The 24,118-nt window shown below is 36.2% G+C and overlaps 1 protein-coding gene across 2 annotated transcripts in view; it reads right to left on the reverse strand.

Annotated features, from left to right (window-relative positions):
* The window catches only part of THOC1 (THO complex subunit 1), a 36,949-nt gene that overhangs the window by 10,305 nt on the left and 2,526 nt on the right, over nt 1–24,118 (reverse strand). For both annotated transcript variants that reach the window (XM_069568914.1, XM_069568915.1), the window contains 10 exons: nt 23,480–23,553; nt 23,326–23,386; nt 22,040–22,106; nt 18,229–18,347; nt 17,740–17,788; nt 17,232–17,327; nt 11,881–11,963; nt 10,868–10,941; nt 8,798–8,906; nt 7,449–7,580 (listed from right to left, as the gene is read on the reverse strand). In XM_069568914.1, the coding sequence (XP_069425015.1) occupies nt 7,449–7,580; nt 8,798–8,906; nt 10,868–10,941; nt 11,881–11,963; nt 17,232–17,327; nt 17,740–17,788; nt 18,229–18,347; nt 22,040–22,106; nt 23,326–23,386; nt 23,480–23,553 (864 nt within the window). The remainder of the gene's footprint in view (nt 1–7,448; nt 7,581–8,797; nt 8,907–10,867; nt 10,942–11,880; nt 11,964–17,231; nt 17,328–17,739; nt 17,789–18,228; nt 18,348–22,039; nt 22,107–23,325; nt 23,387–23,479; nt 23,554–24,118) is intronic.

Here is a 24,118-nt window from a genome sequence, read left to right on the forward strand (position 1 = left end):
CCCTGAGGAGTTCAGTCTGGAACTCCTGCCTGGCTTGAAGAAACAGGCACTGTTTAGGAACTTTTCATCTACCTTGAGCTTTAAAAAAATCATCTTTTCCACATTTACTTTTTATGTTGGATGATAATTTAAAAAAAAAAGATTGAAAACAGGAGTCAACAAGACATTGAATCAGATGGGAAAGACTAGTTTGATCATTTAAACTAATGCTTCACACTATCCTTAAGAAAACAAGGCCTCAACAAGTTAAAATGACCCCTGCAATGACCCACATAGCAGTTAGTAAGAGGGAAAACTGAAACACTCAATTGTATTCCTTCTGCCACAATATACATTTTCTAGTTCTACTTTTCTTCAGTTATTTTAAAAGACACATTTACATGATGCAATGGGTCAAATATTTTTGTTGTTGTCTGTTTTGTGAATAAAGGGCCGTTTATTGTCCTTTGTTTTTATTGCACCTCTTAGGCTCAGGCCTCGGCCTTCCTGATTATTATCCTAAACCTAAAAAGGCTCAGGCCACGATTAGCTATCTTTATGTGCCTTTCTGTCAATAAACTGTACAAGTAAAAAATATCCCTTTCTGCACATTTGAAAATTCTAATAAAAAAATTAAAAAGCAAAACAATACCCCTTGTAAAATTAAACTGAAATATGAAATCTTCCATTTCTGTTACTTTAATACAAAATACTTAAAAAAATCTTTGCTAGAAAACAAAATATTAAGAGCATTCTCTTTGATCAAATTCCTAACTAATTTGTCATTATTAACACATGAGATCAAAATACCTAATTTTCAAATTATGGGGTATTTCTTAAAGTTCAAAAAGGCACAGTTAAGTAATACAACATTCACATCTCACGATCCAATTACATATCAAATCCTAACATTCTTACTTGTTCCACATTTGTTAAAGAAACAGAGTATCATCGAAACTGTTGACGCCCCTCTAGACGCTCCTTTCACTATGGCAAGCACTGCCATGTATTTGGTGTTGATGATTCTAACGCATATACTATTATATATATGAGGCATCAGTAAATAATATATCACGGTATTTTGCATGTTTTCAAACTATACTATAGTTTGAAACTATACATGCATTACTCTGCAAAAAGCTATGCTTCATACATTATTTTTGACATGTACAGCTTAATGCTTGGAGCTCTAGTTCAGGCGTTGGCAAATTTCTGTTACGGGTCAGTCTGTAAATTATCTTGGGCTTTGTGGTTGTACTGTCTTCACCACAACTCCTCTCTGTTGTCGCTGGGCAGAAGCAGCCCAGACAACACGTTAAGCAATAAGTGTAGCTGGGAGTATTCTATAAATACTCACTTATAGAAACATGCAGTGAGCGATGTGCTGACCCCTGTTCTAAGTCATCCATTTTTGGTGCTTTATGGAACTCAATGGGATAAAGATTTACCATAGTTTACCACCCACCCAGTCTCCTACTTACCAACATTTGGTCATTCCCACATTTTCACTCACAAACACACAGGTTACAATCAATGAGTCTTTTGTGTGATTCTCTAGGGCCCACTTCTTAGAAAAGGAGTTTTACTTTGCTCTTTATTATAAAATTGCTCTGCAAAGTGGCTGTTTACAATTTATACTCAACTAGTAGAGAAGGAAACGGCAACCCAGTGTTCTTGCCTGGAGAATCTCAGGGACAGGGGAGCCCGGTGGGCTGCCGTCTATGGGGTCGCACAGAGTCGGACATGACTAAAGCGCCTTAGCAGCAGCAGCAGCAGCAGCAGCAGTGGTGTGTGTGCTAGCTCTCTGTTCCCCACAATTCTGTCAATATATTTTTTGTTAGGATATTTAAATTTTGCCAGTTTGTAGTGTGACGTGATTATCTCATCATTTAAGTTTCTCTACCTACTACAGATGTTTAGCATCCTTTCTAAGCTCATGCAGGTTCCTATATCTGTAAGTTACTTGTGCATACCATCTTTCCAGTTTTCCCTGTGGCTGTGTTTCTGTCAAAGGAATATTCAGGAGAGTAATCGTTCTTGGTTCTGGATGTGGTGAATACCTTTTGGTTCATGGCTTGTCTTTTCACGCTGTCTAGTTCTAGTTCTTTTTTGTTCTTCATACCTGTACTGATACTTACTCTCTGTTTTAGTTATTAGACCTTTATAGGGCTTAACATCTGACAGGACAACCATTCCCACCTTCTTCTAAATTTTCCTAGTTACTCTTGGCGTTTGCTTTTCCATAAAAACTTTAAGATCAACTATTCAAGTTCCTTTAAAGAGCCTGTTTGGATTTGATTCAAAACACACTGGACTTATGGACATATTTGGAGAGAAGTAGCAATGGGTGTTCCTATCTATAAATGTCATCAGACCTCTTCATTTTTATCATTTTCTCCATGAAGATCTCTCCCAGGTATTAGTCTTCACTGCTGTTTTAAACAACATTTTAACAGGAACACTACTGATGTTTTCCTTTTGTAACTTTGCTTAATCTTCCTCAACTGAAACAGTCTGTTGGTTCTCTCGGATTTTCTTTGTAGACAATTCTATTGCCTTCAAATACAGACAGTGCAGTCTTTTCTCTCGGAGGCATACAACTCTCGTTTCTTTTCTGTTTTCTCTTACTGAAATGACTAGGTCCTCCATTACAGCACTGAACAGAAATATGGTTGGTAGACACCCGTGTCTTGTTCTTGAAATTACTGAGAATTCTTTTGAATTCCCTTCTGATTTGGTTTTATAATAAGTACTAGTTATTATTTAGTCTTTATTTTAAAAAAATAACTAGTTGATTTATTAGTTTTTACAATATATTTTTCATCCCTATTCATAAGTGAAATTGATATATACATATTTTTCTCGTTTTGTCCTTATTGTGATTTCATTTAAAAGTTACATTAATCTTATATAAGAACCTAGGTTGCCTTTCTTTTATTCCTTGAGGTACTGATAATATCTACCTTAAAAAATAAGAGGCCTGATGTAATTTGAAAGGTGTCACTTTGGTTACTATTTCCTTGTTCTATGTTTATTCTGGGTTTTAATTTCTTTGTGAATCCATTTGGCAATTAATTATTCTACAAAATTACTATTTCATTAGATCTAAAAATACAGCAGTTCAGAATATAATCTCTTACACATTTTATTGTCTCTTGCCTTCCAATTACTCCTATTTTTATTGTCTCTTGACTTCCAATTACTCCTATTTTTATTGCTAACAATGTTTATTGGTATTTGTTTATTTTTTCCTCGGTCAGCCTTGTTCTATGAAAACTGTTACAAAAATTCTTTTTATAATATTTTTCTCTTCAAGCTTTTGGTTTTGCTATGTTCTATAGCTTCTTATATATTTCATTAATTTGTGTTATTGTCTACTTCTCTCAATGCTTATTCTGTATCTTTTTGAGCTTATTAAATTCTCATTCTTTCTTAAACTTTTCATTAGTGCATTTCAAGTAATATTTTTACCTCTCACTTTGTGACCCACACACATGACATAAAATACTTCCAATCTGCTGTGTAATAACATATTTATAACAAATTTAGAATTTCCATTGTGATTTCCTCTTTAGTTCCTAGAGAATGTTTTTCATGTTTCCATACATTCACATCTTTTAAAACTATCCTTTTCATAGTTCTAATTTAATTGCCTTGTGGCCAGAGAATGTGTGTATTCTGCACAATAAGAAATCTCTGAAATACGCTAAGACTCCCTTTATGACCCAGTACACAAATTTTGTGAACATTCCATGTGTACTCAAAACATTATCTCTAATTGTTGTGTACAAGTTTCCATATATACATCAGGATTATTTTTTATTATGCAAACCTATCATATACCTGTTAATCATGGTCTGCCTGAACTATCAGGCACTCAAGTTCATTATTGCTAAAATCTTCCAAATACCTACGAATCTTTAGTTTGCTCAACCTATCAGTTTTTGATGAAGGCACTTAAAATATCCCACTATAACTGTGGACCGGCCAATTTCTCATATTGTTTGAAGTTTTTCCTGATATATTTTGAGGGTATATTATTAAGTGCAGGTAAATGTATGGTATCTTCTTGGTGGCTCATTCCTTTTATATGCATTCCTTCATCCTACTTAACGTATTTTGCCTTAAATTTTATTTGTATTTATGTAGCTTTCTTTTTGTTGGTATTTGCCTGGTATGTCTCCTTCCACCTTAATACTTCAACTTTTTTTCAGTTTTTACTTATACACATCCTCCGTGGATGCAAATTATTATGCATGTGCTCTATATTCCAGTCGTTAAATTTCTCTTGTGTTCTCTTTTCCACATAAGTTTAAAGCTTCTTAGGTCTATTTTTATTGCTTCTTAATGCAAACCAATGGAATTACAAAGCTTAGCTATGCACTGCAAGGAAACTAGAAGGGTAAGATTATAAAAGGCAAATCTCTTTAAAAGGAAACCACTATTCCCTGGAAGACAGACCAACAGCAATCTAGCACATGAATCTAAGATTTCCTCTTGGGCCTTTGGTGACGTGGGCTTCTACCTGCCTTATCTGAGGTAGTTGAGAATGTTTACTTCAAGTAAGAGTGCTTGTATATAACCTCCAGTTTGCCTAATAATTTCTGAAAAAAATAATATATCAATTTTAACATTAATTTTTTTCTGTTGATTAGCCTTTTCTGTGAAAGCCCACTGACTTGTCTGTCAGGGAGTAGGGAACAGGACAGCAGTCTTTGATATAAAAGTAGTATTGCTGCAGAAGCTGCCTATTTCTCAATAAAAAAATGAGTATACTGTATAAAACTGATCAACTGTGTATCCTGAGAGATTTCAAGGAAAACATAACCTCTCTCAAGTGTACTACAGTTCTTTCTTCAATTGTTTAAAGGGACCACCGAGTTCCTACATAATCCTGGGAAGTTGCGGCAGTGACCACCCTCGTTGTGAATATTTGTTTTCAAATGCCTGTCAACACTTATAAATATACTGACTTATGTTTCTGTGTAAATCCTGACTATGTAGTGCCCTCATTTCTAGAGGAGCTAACATTTTGAATGGTTCTTTTGCTATAGTTATTATTAATTTCTATTACTCTGGCTAATAACATAGTCACAATGGGTCATTTCTCATTCCAGCTTTATTCTTATCTTTGTATCAGTTAACCAGTCATCTCTGCCAATTCTTTTAGAATTTATTCTTCTTTAGAATTAGGCTCCAAATCCAGAGCCTACACTGGCAGGGTATTTTTTTTTTTAACCCTATCTTTAGTCATGGTTGCTTGGCAGCCCCAAAGGATTTACTCTCTTATCTTGTTTGCATAACTATGGCTTGACTCACAAATGGAAGGGACTCTAAAAACAAGAAAGAATGATGAGTATGCCCTAAACTTTCCACTATGTTCACTGATATTCATGGAGCTGCCCTGCGTCAGACCCAAAGAGTACAAGAGTGTTTACAAGAAAGATGGCAGCTCAGGCCTCCCACAGACCGTTTCAGGTTGGTTTGATTTGTACTGATAAAAGGTTTAGTAATTGTGTTTGCCGTTTCAGATGAGTGGAAACACACTCATACGTTAAAACTGGCATGAGTGTCAGCAAAAGTCTTCAAACAAACTGCAGTTAGTAGAGCCCTAAAGGTTCATCAATGCCTGCACTGTACGCTGGAAATACACGGGGAAAATATGAAGATTGCACAAGACGGGTTCTGTGTTGAAATTTAAAATAAACTTGCTGCTTAAGAGGCAAGAAATGGAAGTAAACGTGCACAGCGTCACTGCTTACACTCTTCGCTGCAATTCTCTGTGCCTTTTCTTCTTCCATACTGTAAAAAGTTTTAGGCTTCTAAAAGCTGCTTTTACCTCTGTCACAATATTACCTAATGGGATTCCAGCACTTAACCCAGAAAGCTCACGCTGTCTGCACTGGTGAAAACGCTCACAGAGTCAGGAAAGGAGACACTATTCTAGATAGTTTGGTTTTTTTTTGTTGTTTTTTTTCCCCTCTGCAGAAATCTCTCTCCCCTGTTTTCTGGTACCTATTGTTGATAGCTGTTAGGACTCTGTTCCAGTATATTTGTGGGTTTTTTTTCCTCTCCCCTCTTTGGTAGCCTATTTAAGGTTTTCTCTTTATACTCATAGGTAACGGCATAATGTACTGAAGTATGGATTCACCTTTCTTTATCCTGCTTGGCAGCTGCAGCACGCTTTCAATGTGAAAACTTGGGACTTCCTTCAGTCCCTTAGTTTTTCCACCATTCTCTCCCTTCTGTTCTTTGGAAATCCTCCTTAAATACATGCTCGAATTTCTCAGTCTATCATCCATGGCTCCTAACTGCTTTCAGGTTAGCAAAAAGTCTGTCTCTTTGTGCTGTGTTTGGGTCAACTTTCCATCACTCGTTCTCTTGTCATCTATGTCTAATCTACTGTTTAATTCTCTGTGCTCTGCTTTCAATGATCATATTTTTCATTTTTAAGACTCTCAGTTAGTTGTCATATTAAACTGTTTATTTCATTTCTGTTCAAATTTTTCAGTTTCACAATTTCCCATTCTCAAAGGATGTTCTATTGTCAGTGATCTCTTTGATTATCCAAAACATATGTATTTTAAAGTTTTGGAACATATACATCAATAGTTGATTTTGTCAGCGATCTTTCTTAGCATTGGGTTTCGGAATTCATCAGAGAGTTTTGAATGGAAGGACAGCCTTTGGCAGAAGAATGGTAATATCTATCTTAGCTTCTTTTCAAAAGTGGGTTAATTTCCACCCCAGTCTCTGGCTTCCAACAGGTGAATGTGGCTCCGGCTGCTCGTCCCACATGGAAACCACCTGGTCTCACTTATAGCCAAACCCTTGGGTGCCACCACCTGCTTGGAATATAGAATCCAGGAGGCCCAAGGCTTTCTTTTCACTTACTACTTGGCAGTTTTGGCTCATGAAGATATTTATCCAGCTTTGGATAAGGAAGCCCGACTTTGTCTTTGTGGTTTTCTCTTTTTATATTTTACCTATCATTGCTATGTGTTTGGAGCAAAAGAAGTGAGCTGGAACAAACTCAATGTGCCATCCTGACTAGAAATTTACACAATCCCTTAGCATTGTAACTGAAAAAAACTTACTTATTAAACTGTATAAATAAAATTAGCAGGGAATTTTAAAGCCCCTTGTTTGTACCTAAATGGTAATTACAAAATATTTTCATAAATGCAAATTAAATCCTAACTAAAAGTTCAAATATATGTACTTGAAAGTAACTAAAACCCACTTATTCTAAAGTAAATTTACAAAACAGACAATGCAGAACAATACTGTTTACCTTTGAAATCAGTCTTACTTCTACAAGAAAAAAACAGGACTCTCAAACTAACATTTATCAGTTTTAACAAAAAATAAAGACAGAAACTTTTCTACTGTATTTAACTTACAAGGGTATCATCTAAATAAAAAAAAAATATTTCTTACTGTGCTTCATGAAAAAAGGAGATTCATACCTTTTCACTTGTTAAAAATTTTGCAAAATATACATGCTCTCCTCCTGTTTTCAATTCTTCCATCTTTTTCCTTGAGGCCTGAGTATCATCTAATTTATAACTCTTAAAAACAGCTAGGACTTCTTCAGAATACTGCAAAATAAAAATACAAATTAATTTGGCACTGCTGCCCAATCACTTGCTTAGTGCTTCTCTATATCAAAATAATCTATGATTTATTCCCAGTTAACCATATACGCATACTGAAGGCACATTAAGGAAGAAAAATTATGACAGCAAAACAGGATAAAACTATTCTGTGTCAGACTTTATGGTTATTCTAAAACTAGGAATAAGCTCTCTACTTCTAAAGATATGTGATTTCTCAAGTAGTATGTGTAAGGAGAAAACAGAGAAGGGAATGTTTTGAGAGAATAAAGAAATTTGTCAGTAAAGTTAGCTGTCTAATCAGCAGTGGGAACTCTCAAGCCTCTTCTGTGCTAAAGACAGCGACTAAATAAAAACATGATGTCAAACCCTATCCAGTTGAGGGACAATTCCAAGTGACTTCTCACTTACTATTTAATCTCAATTTGGACACTTATAGAGGAAAAAAAAAGTACTGCATATAAAATAAAAACTTTATTGCATATAAAACTTTAAAAAGTAACACAGAATACATACTTTTCTACTTTTAAAAGCTATACCTATTAATTTTAGATTCTTATTACAACAAAAAGGACAAACTGATCTTTAAGTGGCCAAGAAAAGAAATAGAGAATTCTTAAAAAAAAAAAAAAAAAAGGTTAGCAAGTTTTTCCTGCACAAGTCAGACAGCAAATATTTTAGACCATATGACTCATCAAATGGTCTCAACTACAAAAGTCAGCCATCATAGCACAAAAGCAATCACAGATAATAGGTAACTCACTGGTGTGGCTGTTTGCCAATATTGTATTAACTTTATTTACAAAAGCAGGCATTAGGCTGGATGTGGTCCAAGGCCACAGTCTGTAGAGTCCTGTTCTAACAGGACAGGCCAAAATAATTCTGTGCAAAATAAAGGCAGAATGTAGTCTGCAAACAGTTCACCAATGCATGTTGACAATACTATGTAAAAAATCAAACCAATATAAAAAACCAAAGCTGTAACTACTAACCTTTAAATCCTCAAATAATTTATAAACTACTCTCAAAATCAACTGTTTACATAGTAATCTACAGCTTACCATCTATATTATGAAATAAGCATAAAAACATAATGGGCACAAGAACCAAATAGTGAAAAGTATGCTGGACAAGAGTCAAGTTCTGACTCTGCCATTAGCTATAAAATAATGGGCTTTTGGTACTCTACAACGGCAACTCACCTTGAGAAAAGTTTTCCATGAGATTTTCTCATAGCACTGCACAGGGTTCCTAAAGTAATCCTGAAGTGACCAAAATTTTCGGTACAGGTTGTAATCAATTGGAATGGAGCTGATAAAACAAATGTTACATTCAATAAATCATTTAAGTCCTTTTAGAAGTATCTAAATGCTTTAGTTTTCCTTGGAGCACAAATTCTTTTAAAAAGCTAATGAAAGCCATGGCCTCTTTCCCCTGAGAAGAATACAAATTCATAAAATACTTATATAAACTATAAATAATTTCAGGGGTTCTCAGACCCTCACTCTGTCTTTATCTTCGGTAGTGGAACCCCTGAATTTTGGCTGGATACATTCAGAATTTAAGGCTATGTTCCCAACCTCTCTTGCACCAGGTGTGATTAGATTCTGCCCAGTCAGTTGGGAGCGGGAGTCACATGTCCTTTGTGGGCCATTTTTCACCATTTTCCCTTTTCCCTGGCTGGAAGGCAGATGTGATGATGAACCATCCAAGACTACAGGAAAAAAAAGCAAATACCCAGGGACAGTGGACTAAGAGGTTAGAAGGAACCTGGGTGCCCAGACGACCTCCCTGAAGCACCTGTCTTCAGACTCTTACATGAGAAAGAAGTTAATTTCTATGTGGTTTAAACTAATGTTCATTTGACTCTAATGTTAAAAGTCAAAGGTGCTATATCCCAACCAACACACTAAGTTAAGGAGACCTAGTAGGGAACAAACATATTAGGTATATATCAATTTAGGATTACAAAAATGGCGTTACTAGTTTAATCTGGATACATTACAAATCTTCAGTGTGAACACATATTCTAATTTCTAATTTTGTAAGCAATCATTATGCTATAAACTGTTTCAACTTTTGATTTTAAAACAGACATATAGACTTTATATCAGCAAATCCTGTTATTAGAAACAGCCAATTAAGTCTTTTAGTATTAACCATATGTTAAAAATGGTTGCAGTATCAACTACTTCATATCCTCCAATATCTACAAAAATATTTCCACATCACCACTTAAAATTAATTCTGTCTGTAAACATAATTGCATACTAGCTTATTCCATTCTTTCTGAATAAACCTTAAAAAGCTGAACGTATGGATTATAGTTAGCATCTTTGCTAAGCTTCATGCGTAGACAAATATTCCAAGAAACACTGTAATTTTATACAGGAAACAGGAACTAGGTTTAGTGACCCATATACCACTATGATTACAAAGTGAAATGGAAGGGAGAAAGGGAGGAGCTGCCTGTGGTTAGCTTTTCAAACGTTAGGCATCTGTATAAGGTCGGCCACACCTAAACAACAGACTGCCTGCACACAATTCAGAAACCAATTGATTTAGTCCATTAGTGATTTAGGAGTTAAAATTTTAAGACATATATATAAAATTACAAATAAAAGGAATCTGTAAGCATTATTTCCTTCCTCCTTGTCTACATTCTCCTACCTCCTTCCTCTCTCTACCTTCAGTTCAGTTCAGTCGCTCAGTCGTGTCTGACTCTTTGCGACCCCATGGACTGCAGCATGCCAGGCTACCTGGTCCATCACCAGCTCCCGGAGTCCACTCAGACTCACATCCATCGAGTCAGTGATGCCATCCAGCCATCTCATCCTCTGTCGTCCCCTTCTCCTCCTGCCCCCAATCCCTCCCAGCATCAGAGTCTTTTCCAATGAGTCAACTCTTTGCATGAGGTGGCCAAAGTACTGGAGTTTCAGCTTTAGCATCATTCCTTCCAAAGAAATCCCAGGGCTGATCTTTAGGATGGACTTGTTGGATCTCCTTGCAGTCCAAAGGACTCTCAAGAGTCTTCTCCAACACCACAGTTCAAAAGCATCAATTCTTCGGCGCTCAGCCTTCTTCACAGTCCAACGCTCACATCCATACATGACCACAGGAAAAACCATAGCCTCGACTAGACGGACCTTAGTCGGCAAAGTAATGTCTCTGCTTTTGAATATGCTGTCTAGGTTGGTCATAACTTTTTACTTGGTAAATCATTAAGGTTATTTTCTGTGTAAATCAAGAAATCTGAACTTCTAAACACTCACCAAGTTGTTGGAGCTTCATCATCTCCCATTTCACCTTCTTCTACATCCATTCCTTCTTCTCTGTCCTCTGTGTGCTAAATTTCAAAAAATGTACATCTGGTCATGAAGCAGTTGTCAGGCAGAAGAGAATTCTATATGACAGGGATCCAAGAACTCAAGAGCCGTATGACAATAAGATAATCATGAAGACACAGTGTAAAGTTTTAAACCAGTACTTTTCCAAACACGGTCAGTAGATTCTCTCCATGAACAGAGAATCTATGGCAAAACATGATTTGGAAATATAGTACACCACGATCTTTTGTGAGAAGTGAGAGGATCATTAGTACACTAAGGACTCCATGAATCACAGTAACTAACTCTCAAAGGGAATTTAAGTAGTTTTTGTCCCCAACTTTAACTGAACTCTGAAAATCTTCCCCAACTCATACACATAACACTTATTATCTGGGAACACTTTAGGATATGCTTGGTGTCCAGCTCCATACTGAAAAATTTTAAACAACTAGTTTACATAGAATAGTCCAAGAAATACCTAAAAGATACATAAAAGGGAAAGGAAAAATCTTAAAGTCAGTATCATTTCCAAATTGACAATGATTACAATTTAAGAGATAAATTAAGTAAAGTATTCTGATTAATTTAATGTGAAATATTAGTTATATCTAATTGAAAAACTTTTAAACTTTATAACTTGCTCCTAAATGAAGAGCAGGTAAAGAATGTCCAACCATTCGCCAACCCTGGACTGTTTTCAATGCCACGTATGTTCAGCCGGGTCTGACTCTTTGTGGCCCCATGGACTGTATAGCCCGCCATGCTCCTCTGTCCATGGAATTTTCTAGGCAAGAACACTGGAGTGGGTTGTTATCTCCTTCTCCAGAGGATCTTCCCTGACCCAGGGATTGAACCCATGTCTCCTGAGTATTCTCTACCACTGTGCCACCTGGGAAGTCCTAGTTATCTCAATAACAAACTTAAAATATGTTCTGCTGATTTCACATCAGCCTCACCTTCTGACCCAAGGTGCTTTCCTGCTCATTGGTATTGAAAACAGTGACATTTTCCAGATTAAATTGACTCTGCAAGTTAAGACCTATTAAAAAAACAAACAAAAGATTTTCAAAGCAAACCCAAACACCTAAACCAGTTTAAGAATACAACTTTGTTGTCATATAACTAAAATATATAAAATGATAAATAACTAATTAAGCAAAAGATCAAGTCAGAAATAATATCACACCTGATTTTCAAATTCTTTCTAAAAGTCATTTCTTGAAGGTGCTTTTAGAGTATGCAGAATTCTATATATACTAATACAGATATAGGTGATCTGTTATTTATGAGTGCTCTAGAACAATTTTACAGAATGCTTTATGTACTAATTTATGATTTTGCTGAAGCACAATCAGAAACTGTATTACTCAGATAGTATAAATGTGTAATAATATATACAAAGAAAGTTATAGTGAGAGCCATGTTTCTCACTGTCAGGGAAAGAAGTTAGAAATAAGCAGGTCTACTGGTGCGGGATTAGACTCACAAGTTATCAGTCACTATGATATCACTGTTTTTGGTCATTTAAAAAAAATGTAGACAGATAACATAAATAAAGATGCATATGTATATGTTAGTATTTATACATATCTTTCCAAGCTCTGTCCACTGAGACGGCCTAGAAGCAGTGATATTCTAGTAATAATTAGCATATCTAGGGCCCAGATCTTGTCTTCTAAACACTATTTTAAAAATACGACAAATCAGGCTCTTTGGAGAAGTGGTTGATTCCAGTGGCTGAGAAGGAAAAATACATGATGCACTTGGACTATCCTTTTATATCAGGAATGCATGAAAGAGATCCGATGGGGAGAACTAGAACAATCTGAACAAAGTAAATAATGATATTGTGAGATTATAATTCATATAAAGTAAATATTCATGAGTTTCATTTTGAAATAGATGATTGAACTGATAAGTAAGCAAGGGGGAAGACACAACTGTTTTTTCTTTTTTTTGGCTGCATTGCATGGCTTATGGGATCTTACTTCCCTGACCAGGGATCAAACCTGGGCTCTCAGCAGTGAAAACTCAAAGTCCTAACCACTGGTCCGTCAGGGAATTCCAGAGACAACTCTTCTTTAGAGAAGAATCCCAATTCATAAATGTAGAAGGTATGAAAGAGATAGAAAATTACCACCAGGAAACCTAATAATAATTGCTCTAGGCAAGATCCATTGATGAACGCTACTAAACTCAGTGGGCAAAGATTTAAGGAGGAAAAGAATATTTGCAAAGCTTCAAAGTATCTCCCTCCAAATATTTATTAATTACAAAGGAGAAAATAGTAGCTTTGTAGTAGAGAAATATAGCACTCAAGGATACTATCTTAATTAGGTGTTCAAGGATAACATCCCCAGCAAAAAGATACATCAACACCATGCTGAAATATGCACCAAGAAAAGCACATCACCTCTGTGGTCTTCTTCCTCAAATCCACAACCACAATCTAACTGTGAAAAATACCAGACAAACATAAATGGAAGGGCATTCTACAAAATACCTGACCAGGACTCTTCAAAACTATGAAGGTCATGAAAAAAACTGCAAAGGCTGAGGAACTGTCACTGACTGGAGAGATTAAAATGACATCACAACTACATGCAGGATCCTGGATTGGATCCTTAAACAAAAAAGAAAGCAGTGATAAAACTGATAAAGTCTAAATAAAGTACTGCACCAATGCTGATTTCTCAGTTTTGATAAATGTACATCAGGTACTTTATAGTATCTTTACATATACTCTAGACTTTAAGTCTAAAATTATTTTAAAACAAAAAGCCTCTTTTTTTTTTAAAAGAAAAACCAATATGCTAGATATGAAGTCATTAAGCTAGTGAATGAACTTGGCTCATCATTCTGTATTACTTACTTAAAATATCTTAGTCTAGCCTCTTATTACTCAATGGCACATGACATAATTCTCCATTAGGTTAAAAACTTCAGTCATACTTAACTAAATTTAATGGGTAAATTACATGCTAAAACAGCTTTCTAAAGGTCTTGGGATATACTCTATTGACTCTTCAGCATCTACAAACACAAGAAAAAAAAAAGTACTACAAGATATTCCCAAATGCCGACCTAGCTTCTGTTAGTAAGGATGTTTGGAAACTGGAAGGCATTTGCATCAATGGTAAGACTGTAAAATGAAGCAGCCACTTTGGAAAACAGTCTGGTGGCTCGCCAAGAACTTAAACACAGAGTAACCGCGTGACCCAGTAATTCTACTTTTATATACACCTCCAGGAGAAAGTAAAACAGTTACCATATGACCCATCAATTCCATTCTATGGATATGCCCAAGAGAAGCGAAAACATACATCCACACAAAACTTGTACACAAATGTTCACAGCAGCATTATCCATAATAGCCAAAAGGCAGAAGCAACTCAAGTGTCCATTAACTGACAAATGGATAAACAAATTGCAGTCTATCCATACAGAGAATATCATTGAGCTGTAAAAAAGAATGAACTACTGATACACACAACACAGGTGAATCTTGAAGAGGCGAAGCTGAGTTAAAAAAGCCAGTCACGAAAGACCACATATTGTATTATTCCGTTTTTTTAAATGTCTAGAATAGGAAAAATCCAGAGATGAGTAAGTAGATGACCTGTTCTTCGGGGCTTGGGAGAGAGGCAGGATGGGGGTAAGTGCAGAGTGACAGTTAGTGGGCACAGGGCTCCTATAGGAGGAGAAATGTTCTAAAATCAGCTGCAGTGATGACTGCACAACCCTGTGAATATACTAAAAAAAACCCCAGAAAACTGCACATTTTCAATGGAGAACTGTATGGTATGTGAATTCACATCTCAGTAAAGCTGCTAAAAAATAGAAAAAGTTGAGCTTCCAGTAACAGAAGGCTAATAATTAACTAGCTAATTAACAATTCAGATTAATCCTCTCACTAAGGACAACTCCAAACTTGGATCAATTACATTAATTCTATAAATTCTTACAGAGCATAAACCCTGTTCACAGCACTGTTTTAGACAATGAAATAGAAAAACTGGTTTTTCTTAAAAACTGTAAAGAGCTAACGTTCAGTGAGGAATATATGGCAAAAACCAAGAAGGCAAGAAAGATAAGCAATGCAGCGTCAGCACTCAAAGCCACTTCTGTCTGTCAAACAGGAAGAATCCGTTGCAAAACTGAGCCACTCTTTTAGCAGCTTCCTGAAGTGAGGATGTTAAAAATAAATCTGAGTCCAAGGAAGGTGTGGAATCTAACAAATCCTACCCCAACCATCTTCTGGGCTGGGACGTACGGGGCTACGTCCTCGGGTAGGGATGAACCAAACTGCAGCCCAGTGCCAAGCCTTCTCAATGACCTAAGCAATCACAGAGCTTGAGCTGGGCTAGATGAAGGTAAGCTTACACTAGTCGTAGTACCTTCTAAGGTGCCTGGCAGATCACAAAAGCCGTTTTCTGGAGAAAAGTATCTAACCCAGGCCTCCGAATTATTCCTTCAAATATCTTCTCAAACATAACATCAAACGCTAACCAGAAACACACAAAGAGATAAGACCTCCTGAGTGAGAAACAGGCACAAGTGTGAGTGACGGACAGCCGCAAGGACGTAAGACACTGGCATTATCAGACATATAGGTAAAGGTAGCAGTGCCTACCCTGGTTAGACAACTAAAAAACAAGCTTGAAAACAGGGAATAAGAAACTAAAAAGTGACACACAGACTTAAAAAAAGACTTTTTAGAAATGAAATATACAATTACGGAAATTAAGAACTCATTTTGCAGCAGATTAGTCATAGATGAACAGAGTAGTAAACTAGAAAACATTTCCAAAGAAATCACGCAGAATGTGATGGAAATGGGACTTCCCTGGTGGTCCAGTGGCTAAGACTCTGAGCTCCCAGTGCAGGGGGCCCAGGTTCGATCCCTGGTCAGGGAGCTAGATCCCACATGCTACAACTACGACCCAGAGCAGCCAAATAAATAAATAAAATTAAAAAAAAAAAAGAAAAGAATGTGATGGAAAGAGAGACAGATGAAAAATGCAGAAAGTGTAAGGACAGACAAGGTATAGAATGTTAACTAGAGTTCCATAAAGAGAAAGCAGCATACACAATACCTGAAGAAACATCAGCTTAAATTTTTACAAAGTGGATGAAGGACAACCAATGCACAAACTCAAGATGCCCACAAATCTGAAGAATGATAAATTTTAAAAATCCATGCTTGGATACATTATAGAAAACTGAAAAACCAAAAACCCCACAAACAAAAGAACAAACAAAAACTCAAAGCAAAAGAAAACTTCAAGAGTAAACAGAGAAAAAAACAAAACTAGATTATCTTCAAAGGAGTTAGACTGAGATCTGACTCCTCTCTAGAAGACAAAGGCAAAGTAATGATGACCTTCCACTAAATGAAATCCTATATCCAGTGCCAACCTACTTCAACCATTCTATCTAATCTTCAACCATTCTTTGTAAAGAAAAAGATTTTCAGACAGAACAAAATTTGCACTAAAGAAAAGTCTAAAGGGGAAAATAGTCACAGACAGAGGATCAGAAATACAAGTTGTGAATACACTGGTAAATTGAAATTAATCCTGACCACATTTAAATAAGAGGAAAGAAAAAAAGCAGAGATACAGCAGGACAAAAAGAAAGTCACAGGTAATTTTGACACTGCTAACACAAACTATGGGTCTTACCACAAGCAGGCACTGCTGTAAGCTCGTCACATGTTTTAACTCATTTAATCCTTACAACATGGGAAGCAGGTGGTAGATTAGCCTGATATTAAGGAAGGGGTGACTGAGGCAAATAGACAGTTAAAATCTGGCATATCCGAACAGACTGTGGTGGGCTCGAGAGAACTGTCATGCTTCACTTTTGGGCCTGACCAGTGGTAATTCGACTACATGCTTTATAATTATTATACTACACGCTTACTTCATGCACTTTTCATACTACTGTTATATTTCACAATGATAAATGAACAAAAGTAACTGTGGCTAAACAGTGACTGAAGAAGAAAACGGAAGCAGAAAAATAAAACCATGATTCATGTCTACATATTTCAGTGTGATTCAACTGTACATTATTATTAATAAGCTTTGAACTTGAAGAATCAATGGCTTTATTTGAGTGTTACCTGTATTATGCACTGGAATAGGTACAACTATTTACAAGTAAACGAAAATCAAGTGACAATTTCCTATGCTATCTCTCAACTTTTTAGAACCTTTTTTTTTTTTAAATCATCATGGTATATTCTAGTCCATGAAAAACAGGTAAAAATTTTCCTGCAAAGCAATTTATTTACAAAGCTCACCTGATTTCTCAGATAAAGGGAAAAGCCTGGCCAAAAAGAGTTGAATTCGTCCACAGAAGACTGTATTCTGGGATTTTGATAATCTTCGTAGGAGATCTATCAACAAATGGAAACAAAGGTTACACAGCAGAGATCATTCTATATTTATTACAATATACCCAAGTGTCTTAACCAGTTCAAAAGTATTTTCCTAAAGCAGTAGTTCTCAAAATGGGGGTAGAAACTATTTTTTGTCACAAAAAAAAGGACTAGAAAATTAAAAATAAAATGAGTTTAACATGGACAAGATAAACTTAACTCAACTTTTTGGTTTTTATTAAGTTTATACCTAGAACAGGAATAGATAAATTTAAAGCAAATGATCAGTTTTAATAAATCAGATTGCTATTTTAAAATGAAGATACAATCTACTTTAAAAAAATTTAATCTCTTGTGTTTAATGCAACCACCTGGTTTCCTGACCATATTTCCTTCTTAAAAACCAATCATTTACTGCTCAGTTACTTACCATTGCACATACGTAGTAAATAATTTTTCCCAGCAGAATAGAATGTATTCTGAAATTAAGACAGAAATTATTATTATTGTTCTGAAATTGTTGCACATTCTTCAATAGTAAGTCACAGGAAGTAAGATTTTAAAGAACACTAATATGTGCTGAATCTACTATGCCGCTTTCAATTCTTCCAAGCAAATAACATTTTTAATGAAATATTTTCAAACATATAACAAAGACGATTCTAAGTAACTTTTAAAACATGTAAAAGTGTGTGTTTTCCAGGTAACTGTTTCTACTCAAATTTTGTACTGTCATTTTTATCTCCATGTGACTCTTACTTGGCTTTTCCAAGAGAGCAGAACACATAATTCTCATAAAGGTAAACTTTTTAGCAATCAGCAAAGTCAGAAATAAAAGCCACAAACAAAACAAACTACCCTCAGAACTCTGGATCTATAGAAAGCTAAGGACAGCAGAAAAAGAAACTAAGGCACTTACTGATTTCCAGGTAGCAACATTTCTTTCCACAAAAGTGAATATTGTGTCACACTGATCCAAAGGAAGACAGTCCAAAACATCTCCCAACAATACAAAAGGTGTAGATGCCGTACAAATACCTTCAAGTGGAGCACAAGCCAATTTAAAAGTTTACAATACGGCTGAGTAAAAGAGCTCATGCAAAAAATTCTGAAGATAATCTTAAAGGTACACTTTGTCCATCCTAACAAGGCCGTGAAAAGCAAGAAACAGAAGCAACCTAAAAGTCCCCAAGGAAGATATACTTAAGAGTATTTAAGTTTCGGTATGTGTCATCCTTGATAACCCTTCTAGAGCATTTAGTATATGTCAGGCACACCAAGTGCTTCACATACACTAACACACGTAATCCTCATAACCCTATGAGGGAGAGAACATTCTCTCCAGTTTACAGAATGGGAAAACTGAGACACAGAGAAGTTAAATAAGTTGCCCAAGATCACAGAGCCAGTAAGCAGAAGAGCTGGGATACGAACCCAGGCAGTCTGGCTCCACAGTCTGTTTTCTTCACCACTAAGCTATTCAAAAGAATATAATGCAGCCAATTAAAAATGACGGTTATGATTGACTATAATAACTTGGAAAATGCTTATGATTTAATGTCAAGTGAAAAAGGCAGGGTTCAAAACTGTGTGGGTATTATGGTTATAACAATAAAATCTATTAAAAAGACTAGAGAAGCTAAAATCATATACCAAAATAAATAGTAGTTTTTTGAAGTAGCAGAACTGGAACTAGTATTTTCCCATTTCCAAATGTTCTGTAATAATGCTAAATTTAAATTGTCTTTGTCATTTGAAAAGATCTAGTTCAAAAAAGATCACAAAAAGGTTTGATACTAATTTCAGTTCTTAAACTAAAGACTTTAAGGTCATCTAGGCTAGTTAAAAATGCTTTTATTTCCCTACTCATTCTTCCTTCTATTTTTCGGTAATAGATACTAATACTTGTTACGGGTTTAGGAAAAGTAGCCACTTCAGCATGATATGTAAAAAAAGTATCTAGGGGCATTATTAGCCCCTAATACTGCATTAACACAGTAGTTCAGAAACAGGAAGTAGTATTTCCAGCTCTGCACTGGAAAGATCACAGCTGGAATGTAATATGAGGGATACTGCCTAGAACTAGTGAGGCATAAAGCAGCAAAGTTCAACTCAATGCAAAGGAAATCTGATCATCAGAACCAGCTAAGAGAAATCAAACGGTGAGCTTCAGTTACTGAGGGGAGACAGGACAGGCCAGAGACAAGACTGAACCAGATGACCTCCAAAGTCCTTCAACACTTAGATTTGTGATACTTTGTGTCCTGTTTATCCAAGAGATTAGAGAGACATACTCCCTGCCCTTAGCTGAAGTATAATTTGGCAAAATCACACACATTTAATTACAGAACTTAAGAAAATTACCTAGATTCCACTCTCAAAGATTCAGTAAAACTGAGTGAAAGCCTGGCAATTAATTTGAAAATGGAGCTTCACTGGTGATTCTGATGAGCTGGGTTATCACATGATTCCCCAAAACTATCACAACCCGTGTCCCAGCCTCTATGCTGCCCTCTGAGCTTCATCTTAACCTTGGCCACAGATACCCCTCCTGAGTTCCCAAACACCTTGCTATGTTCAAGCCTGCATGGTTTTGTTTACGATGTTTTCTGCCTAAATAGGCTTCTTCCTCTCTATCACATGGTAAATTCCTACTCAGTCTTTCAAAGCATATAGTACATACTGCATCTAAAAAACTCTTCTGGTACTTCTGTGTAGACTACCACATCTCTGCTTCTGAAAGCCACTGCACATAAATTATAGTACTTATATCCAAACTGTTTATTATTATTATATAGACTATGAGCTTTTTAAAGGTAGGCATTTTTGAAGGTTTTCACCAGTGGAGAGTCTGACACAACAGAAGCTCAATAAGTATCTGCCAAGTTGAGTTTAACAAAGCATGTTTATGGACAATTAGAAAATCTGTCACATAATAAACAATAATATTGGTTTCAAGAAGAAATTTTTCCCATCAAATTAAAATAAAAAGGTATTTAAATTTTTATTCATGGCTTAACTGAGTTCTTAAGTCCCTATCTTTCCCAAATAAAGTAAAAGTTTTAAACACAGACTTTGTATAACTTCAAGCATTTGCCAACAAACGTCTGTCAGTCAAAGCTATGGTTTTTTCAGTAGTCATGTATGGATGTGAGAGTCCATAAAGAAAGCTGAGCACTGAAGAACTGATGCTTTTGAACTGTGGTGTTGGAGAAGACTCTTGAGAGTCCGTTGGACTGTAAGGAGATCCAACCAGTCCATCCTAAAGGAAATCAGTCCTGAACATTCATTGGAAGGACTGATGCTGAAGCTGAAGCTCCAGTACTTTGGCCACCTCATGTGAAGAACTGAGCCATTGGAAAAGACCCTGATGGTGGGCAAGATTGAGGGCAGAAGGAGAATGGGATACCAGAGGATGAGATGGTAGGATGGCATCACCGACTCGATGGACATGAGTTTGCACAAGCTCCAGGAGTTGGCAATGGACAGGGAGGCCTGGCGTGCTGCAGTCCATAGGGTCGCAAAGAGTAGGACACTGAGTGACTGGACTGAACTGACTGAAGCATTAAAAACATTACCAGTTTACAAGAGTAATCATATCAGGATAATCAATGAAGTAGATGTTGCAAACTGTTTGACAGGAACTGGCAAGGAACACTCCATTGCAGTACTCGTTCGAATATGCTTAATAAATGAATGATGAATAAGCATTTCATACAAGTTTAACCCCTAAAGCCAAAATTTATGAACTACTTAAGTTCACAAAATTGCTTGCAGCTACACTGGAAGATCACTTTTACCTTGTGTGTTTCAGTTTTTTGGTAGGAATAAGTATCAAAATAATATATGTGAATAGTGCTTTACAGATTAAAAGGCACTTTTCACATAAATTATATGACTAAACCAAAGGAATATTTTAACAATACTAATGAAAAAAGAGTACTGATGAGCTACTTTTTCATTGCTTCTTTATGAAAATATTCAATGAGCTACTACTGTGTATTAGTCACTGTGTACTTACTACATGCCTTTTTAAAAGTCTGCTGAAACTACCTGCTACTACTCCTGGCCCATCTAACCAACCTCTACCGAATTTTCCTGCCAGCAGTTTCTCCCCATCCCACGTCTTTCTCACAGGTACTCTTTAGCACAGCATACAGAGCCCTTTACAAATGATCCTAACTTACACTCCTTTCCTCATGGTTCTCATCATCCTCTCACCATCCTGCTCCAGCTTTTTTTACAGCCCTTACACCCCAGCTCCTATGTTACAGTTTTCTTTCTAGCCCATCCTGGTCCCTTCAGACTCAAGTTTAAAGAATCACTTCAACTATACTTCATTCCCACTTCAATTACCCCCAATAAGACATTTACATGTGTTTCCTCCATGAACCACTAGGTTCCTCATAGGCAGGGAATATGTTTTATTCACCACTGAATCTCCAAGTCCTAGCTCAGTACCCGGCACATAGTAGATGCTCAATATATAGGCACTGGATGAATGAAGTAAGTGGCGAACAAAGACATGTCAAAGTGTACACTGTATACTAGTGACAAGAAGTAACTGTGAGCTAATCTCAGTGGGACTTCTCGGCAATGGGGGTCGGTAGGCAGAATTTGAAAAATGAACAAAATCAACTAGGTAGAGAGGTATGGGGAGAATACATTTTCAATAAAGCATGTCAAGTCTAGGATTATTTTAAAACCAAACCAAACCAAACCATACTTACCTTCAGTTACTCCCCCAATAGCAAGAGAAATAATAGCTAAAACGTTTTCACATGATGAATGATTTATCTACCAACAAAGGAGAAAACAACTTAATTTAGGAACCAGAATTTAGACTAACTTGATAATAAGAAAAACATACCCTCTGACATTAAATTGATTATCACAAACATTGGATAAGGATATTTCTCACAGAGGATAAAATTACTAAGAATATTTTTTAAGTGAATGATAAGAGCCCTAACTGTAGAAGTATATTAAATAAATAAGCAGCAGGTGATTCACTTAAAATCCAAGAGTCTTGGGAAGATGGTTATATTAGCATGATTAAGCCTGTAAGCTAATCAAGTACAGATGCACTGAGGCCAATAAGTCACTCAAAGGCACCAGACAAAAGACTGGGCCAGGGGGATTAACTATACTAGTGCATCAATATGTCTGGGAAGGGTTTATTAATAATAGAAGAGAGATGATGCTTAGGTGTGATAATATCATAAAAACCAGCATTTATTGAGTGTTTATTAAGTGTCGTTTTATGCAACCCTGTAAAAATGGTGTTTCCTCTCTTACAAATGAAATTGAGGCTCAAAAAAGCAAGGTAACCTTACCCAATGCCTGACAACAGGTGACTAGGTCTGAAGAAGAAGACAAAATGAATACAGAACTGTCCTAAAGAATGGGACACTGTTTTATGGCCACTGGAAAAGAATCTAGCTTCTTGAGATCCAAGCTTTGCTAAATGAAGAATAAACTGTTGGAAGTTTTCCTTTTGAGTGCTCCACTAATGGTACACAAAGTCAGATTTTTCACGTTTAAATTTCTGTACTGAAGTTGGATAGACTCTTGTTATCTATTACTAACTGAGAAGGAGGATGCTGATAAGGAAAATGAGGGCCTGGAATCCGTGCCGAACATCCTTGGACTAGACTTCTCATCCACTCCAGGATGTGTCGCTGTTTATACAGCAAAGACAGGGCCCATCTTCAAGTTCTAGTTCTTGTTCAGGAAGACCTCGTGTCAACTTTTCTTATACATATTCAATGGCAGAGGGCTCTGCTAATTTATTAAACCAAACTCTTAAATTGCACCTATGCTATCAAAACCCTTATTCATTATGTTACTCCTATGCTAACTATGACCAAGTTAGGTTTCACAGACAAAGCAGTTCACTCCAGGAAAAAATAGTCATGGTTAAATATCTATTCTAAGAATAAAAGCAAATTAAAAAACAATATTTACTAATCTGCCAGCAAAATTTTAACAATAAATAAAGGAAAAACATACTTACAATTTCTTCTTCTAGAACACCTCTAAAAGCCTGGTCAAGGGTACATTTTTTTTCATTTTCACTATTAAAAACAAAAAACACCTGCATTTTTAAAACAGCTCAGGGTAAGTATAAAGATTTCAATGAGCCCATGTCATGGATATTAATACCTTACCTTCCAGGTAACTGGCTAAAGGTATTCAACAAGGGCTTGATATTTTTGCTGTTCAGGGCCTCTCTCGTAGATTTCTAGAAGAAAAAAAAAAAAGCACATAAGTTAAAGGAATTTTTGTTCACTGAGAAACATACCACTCATTAATTGTATGTCTAACTAAAAAATGTTTATACCTGAGAAAAATTACCTGTCAGTTCAGCAGTAATTCTCATTCAAATGCTACTTTCTCATCACTTGAAGCTTGTTGAGAGCTTCCAAGCTCAGTTTTCTCATTCCAGGTTTTCCCGCCTACCTTTCCTTTAAATATGCTATTCATTCTGCTTTAAAAAATATCTCTTAAGTGGCCCCTTATTTATAGGTTTGGTTTCACAGCTTCCTCTAAAGGTCCTTAATAATGTTATCCCACTCAATCTATCCAACCTTACTTCCCAGTAACCCCAAACATATACTCTCCACTAGGCTGTAGCCTTTTTCCCATCATTTTCTATCAAGTTCACTCTAGTGTATCCATGCACATTGTTCTTCCCACACGCTCATGCAAATTCCTATCCATTCTTCAAGACTCAACAGAAGTCCCACCTCCTCTAGGTAGCTTGCACAGCACAGTCCCTGACATCAAGTAAACACTGATGTCTTAAA

The sequence above is a fragment of the Ovis canadensis genome, chromosome 23 (assembly GCF_042477335.2).
Source record: "Ovis canadensis isolate MfBH-ARS-UI-01 breed Bighorn chromosome 23, ARS-UI_OviCan_v2, whole genome shotgun sequence".
Lineage (NCBI taxonomy): Eukaryota > Metazoa > Chordata > Mammalia > Artiodactyla > Bovidae > Ovis > Ovis canadensis.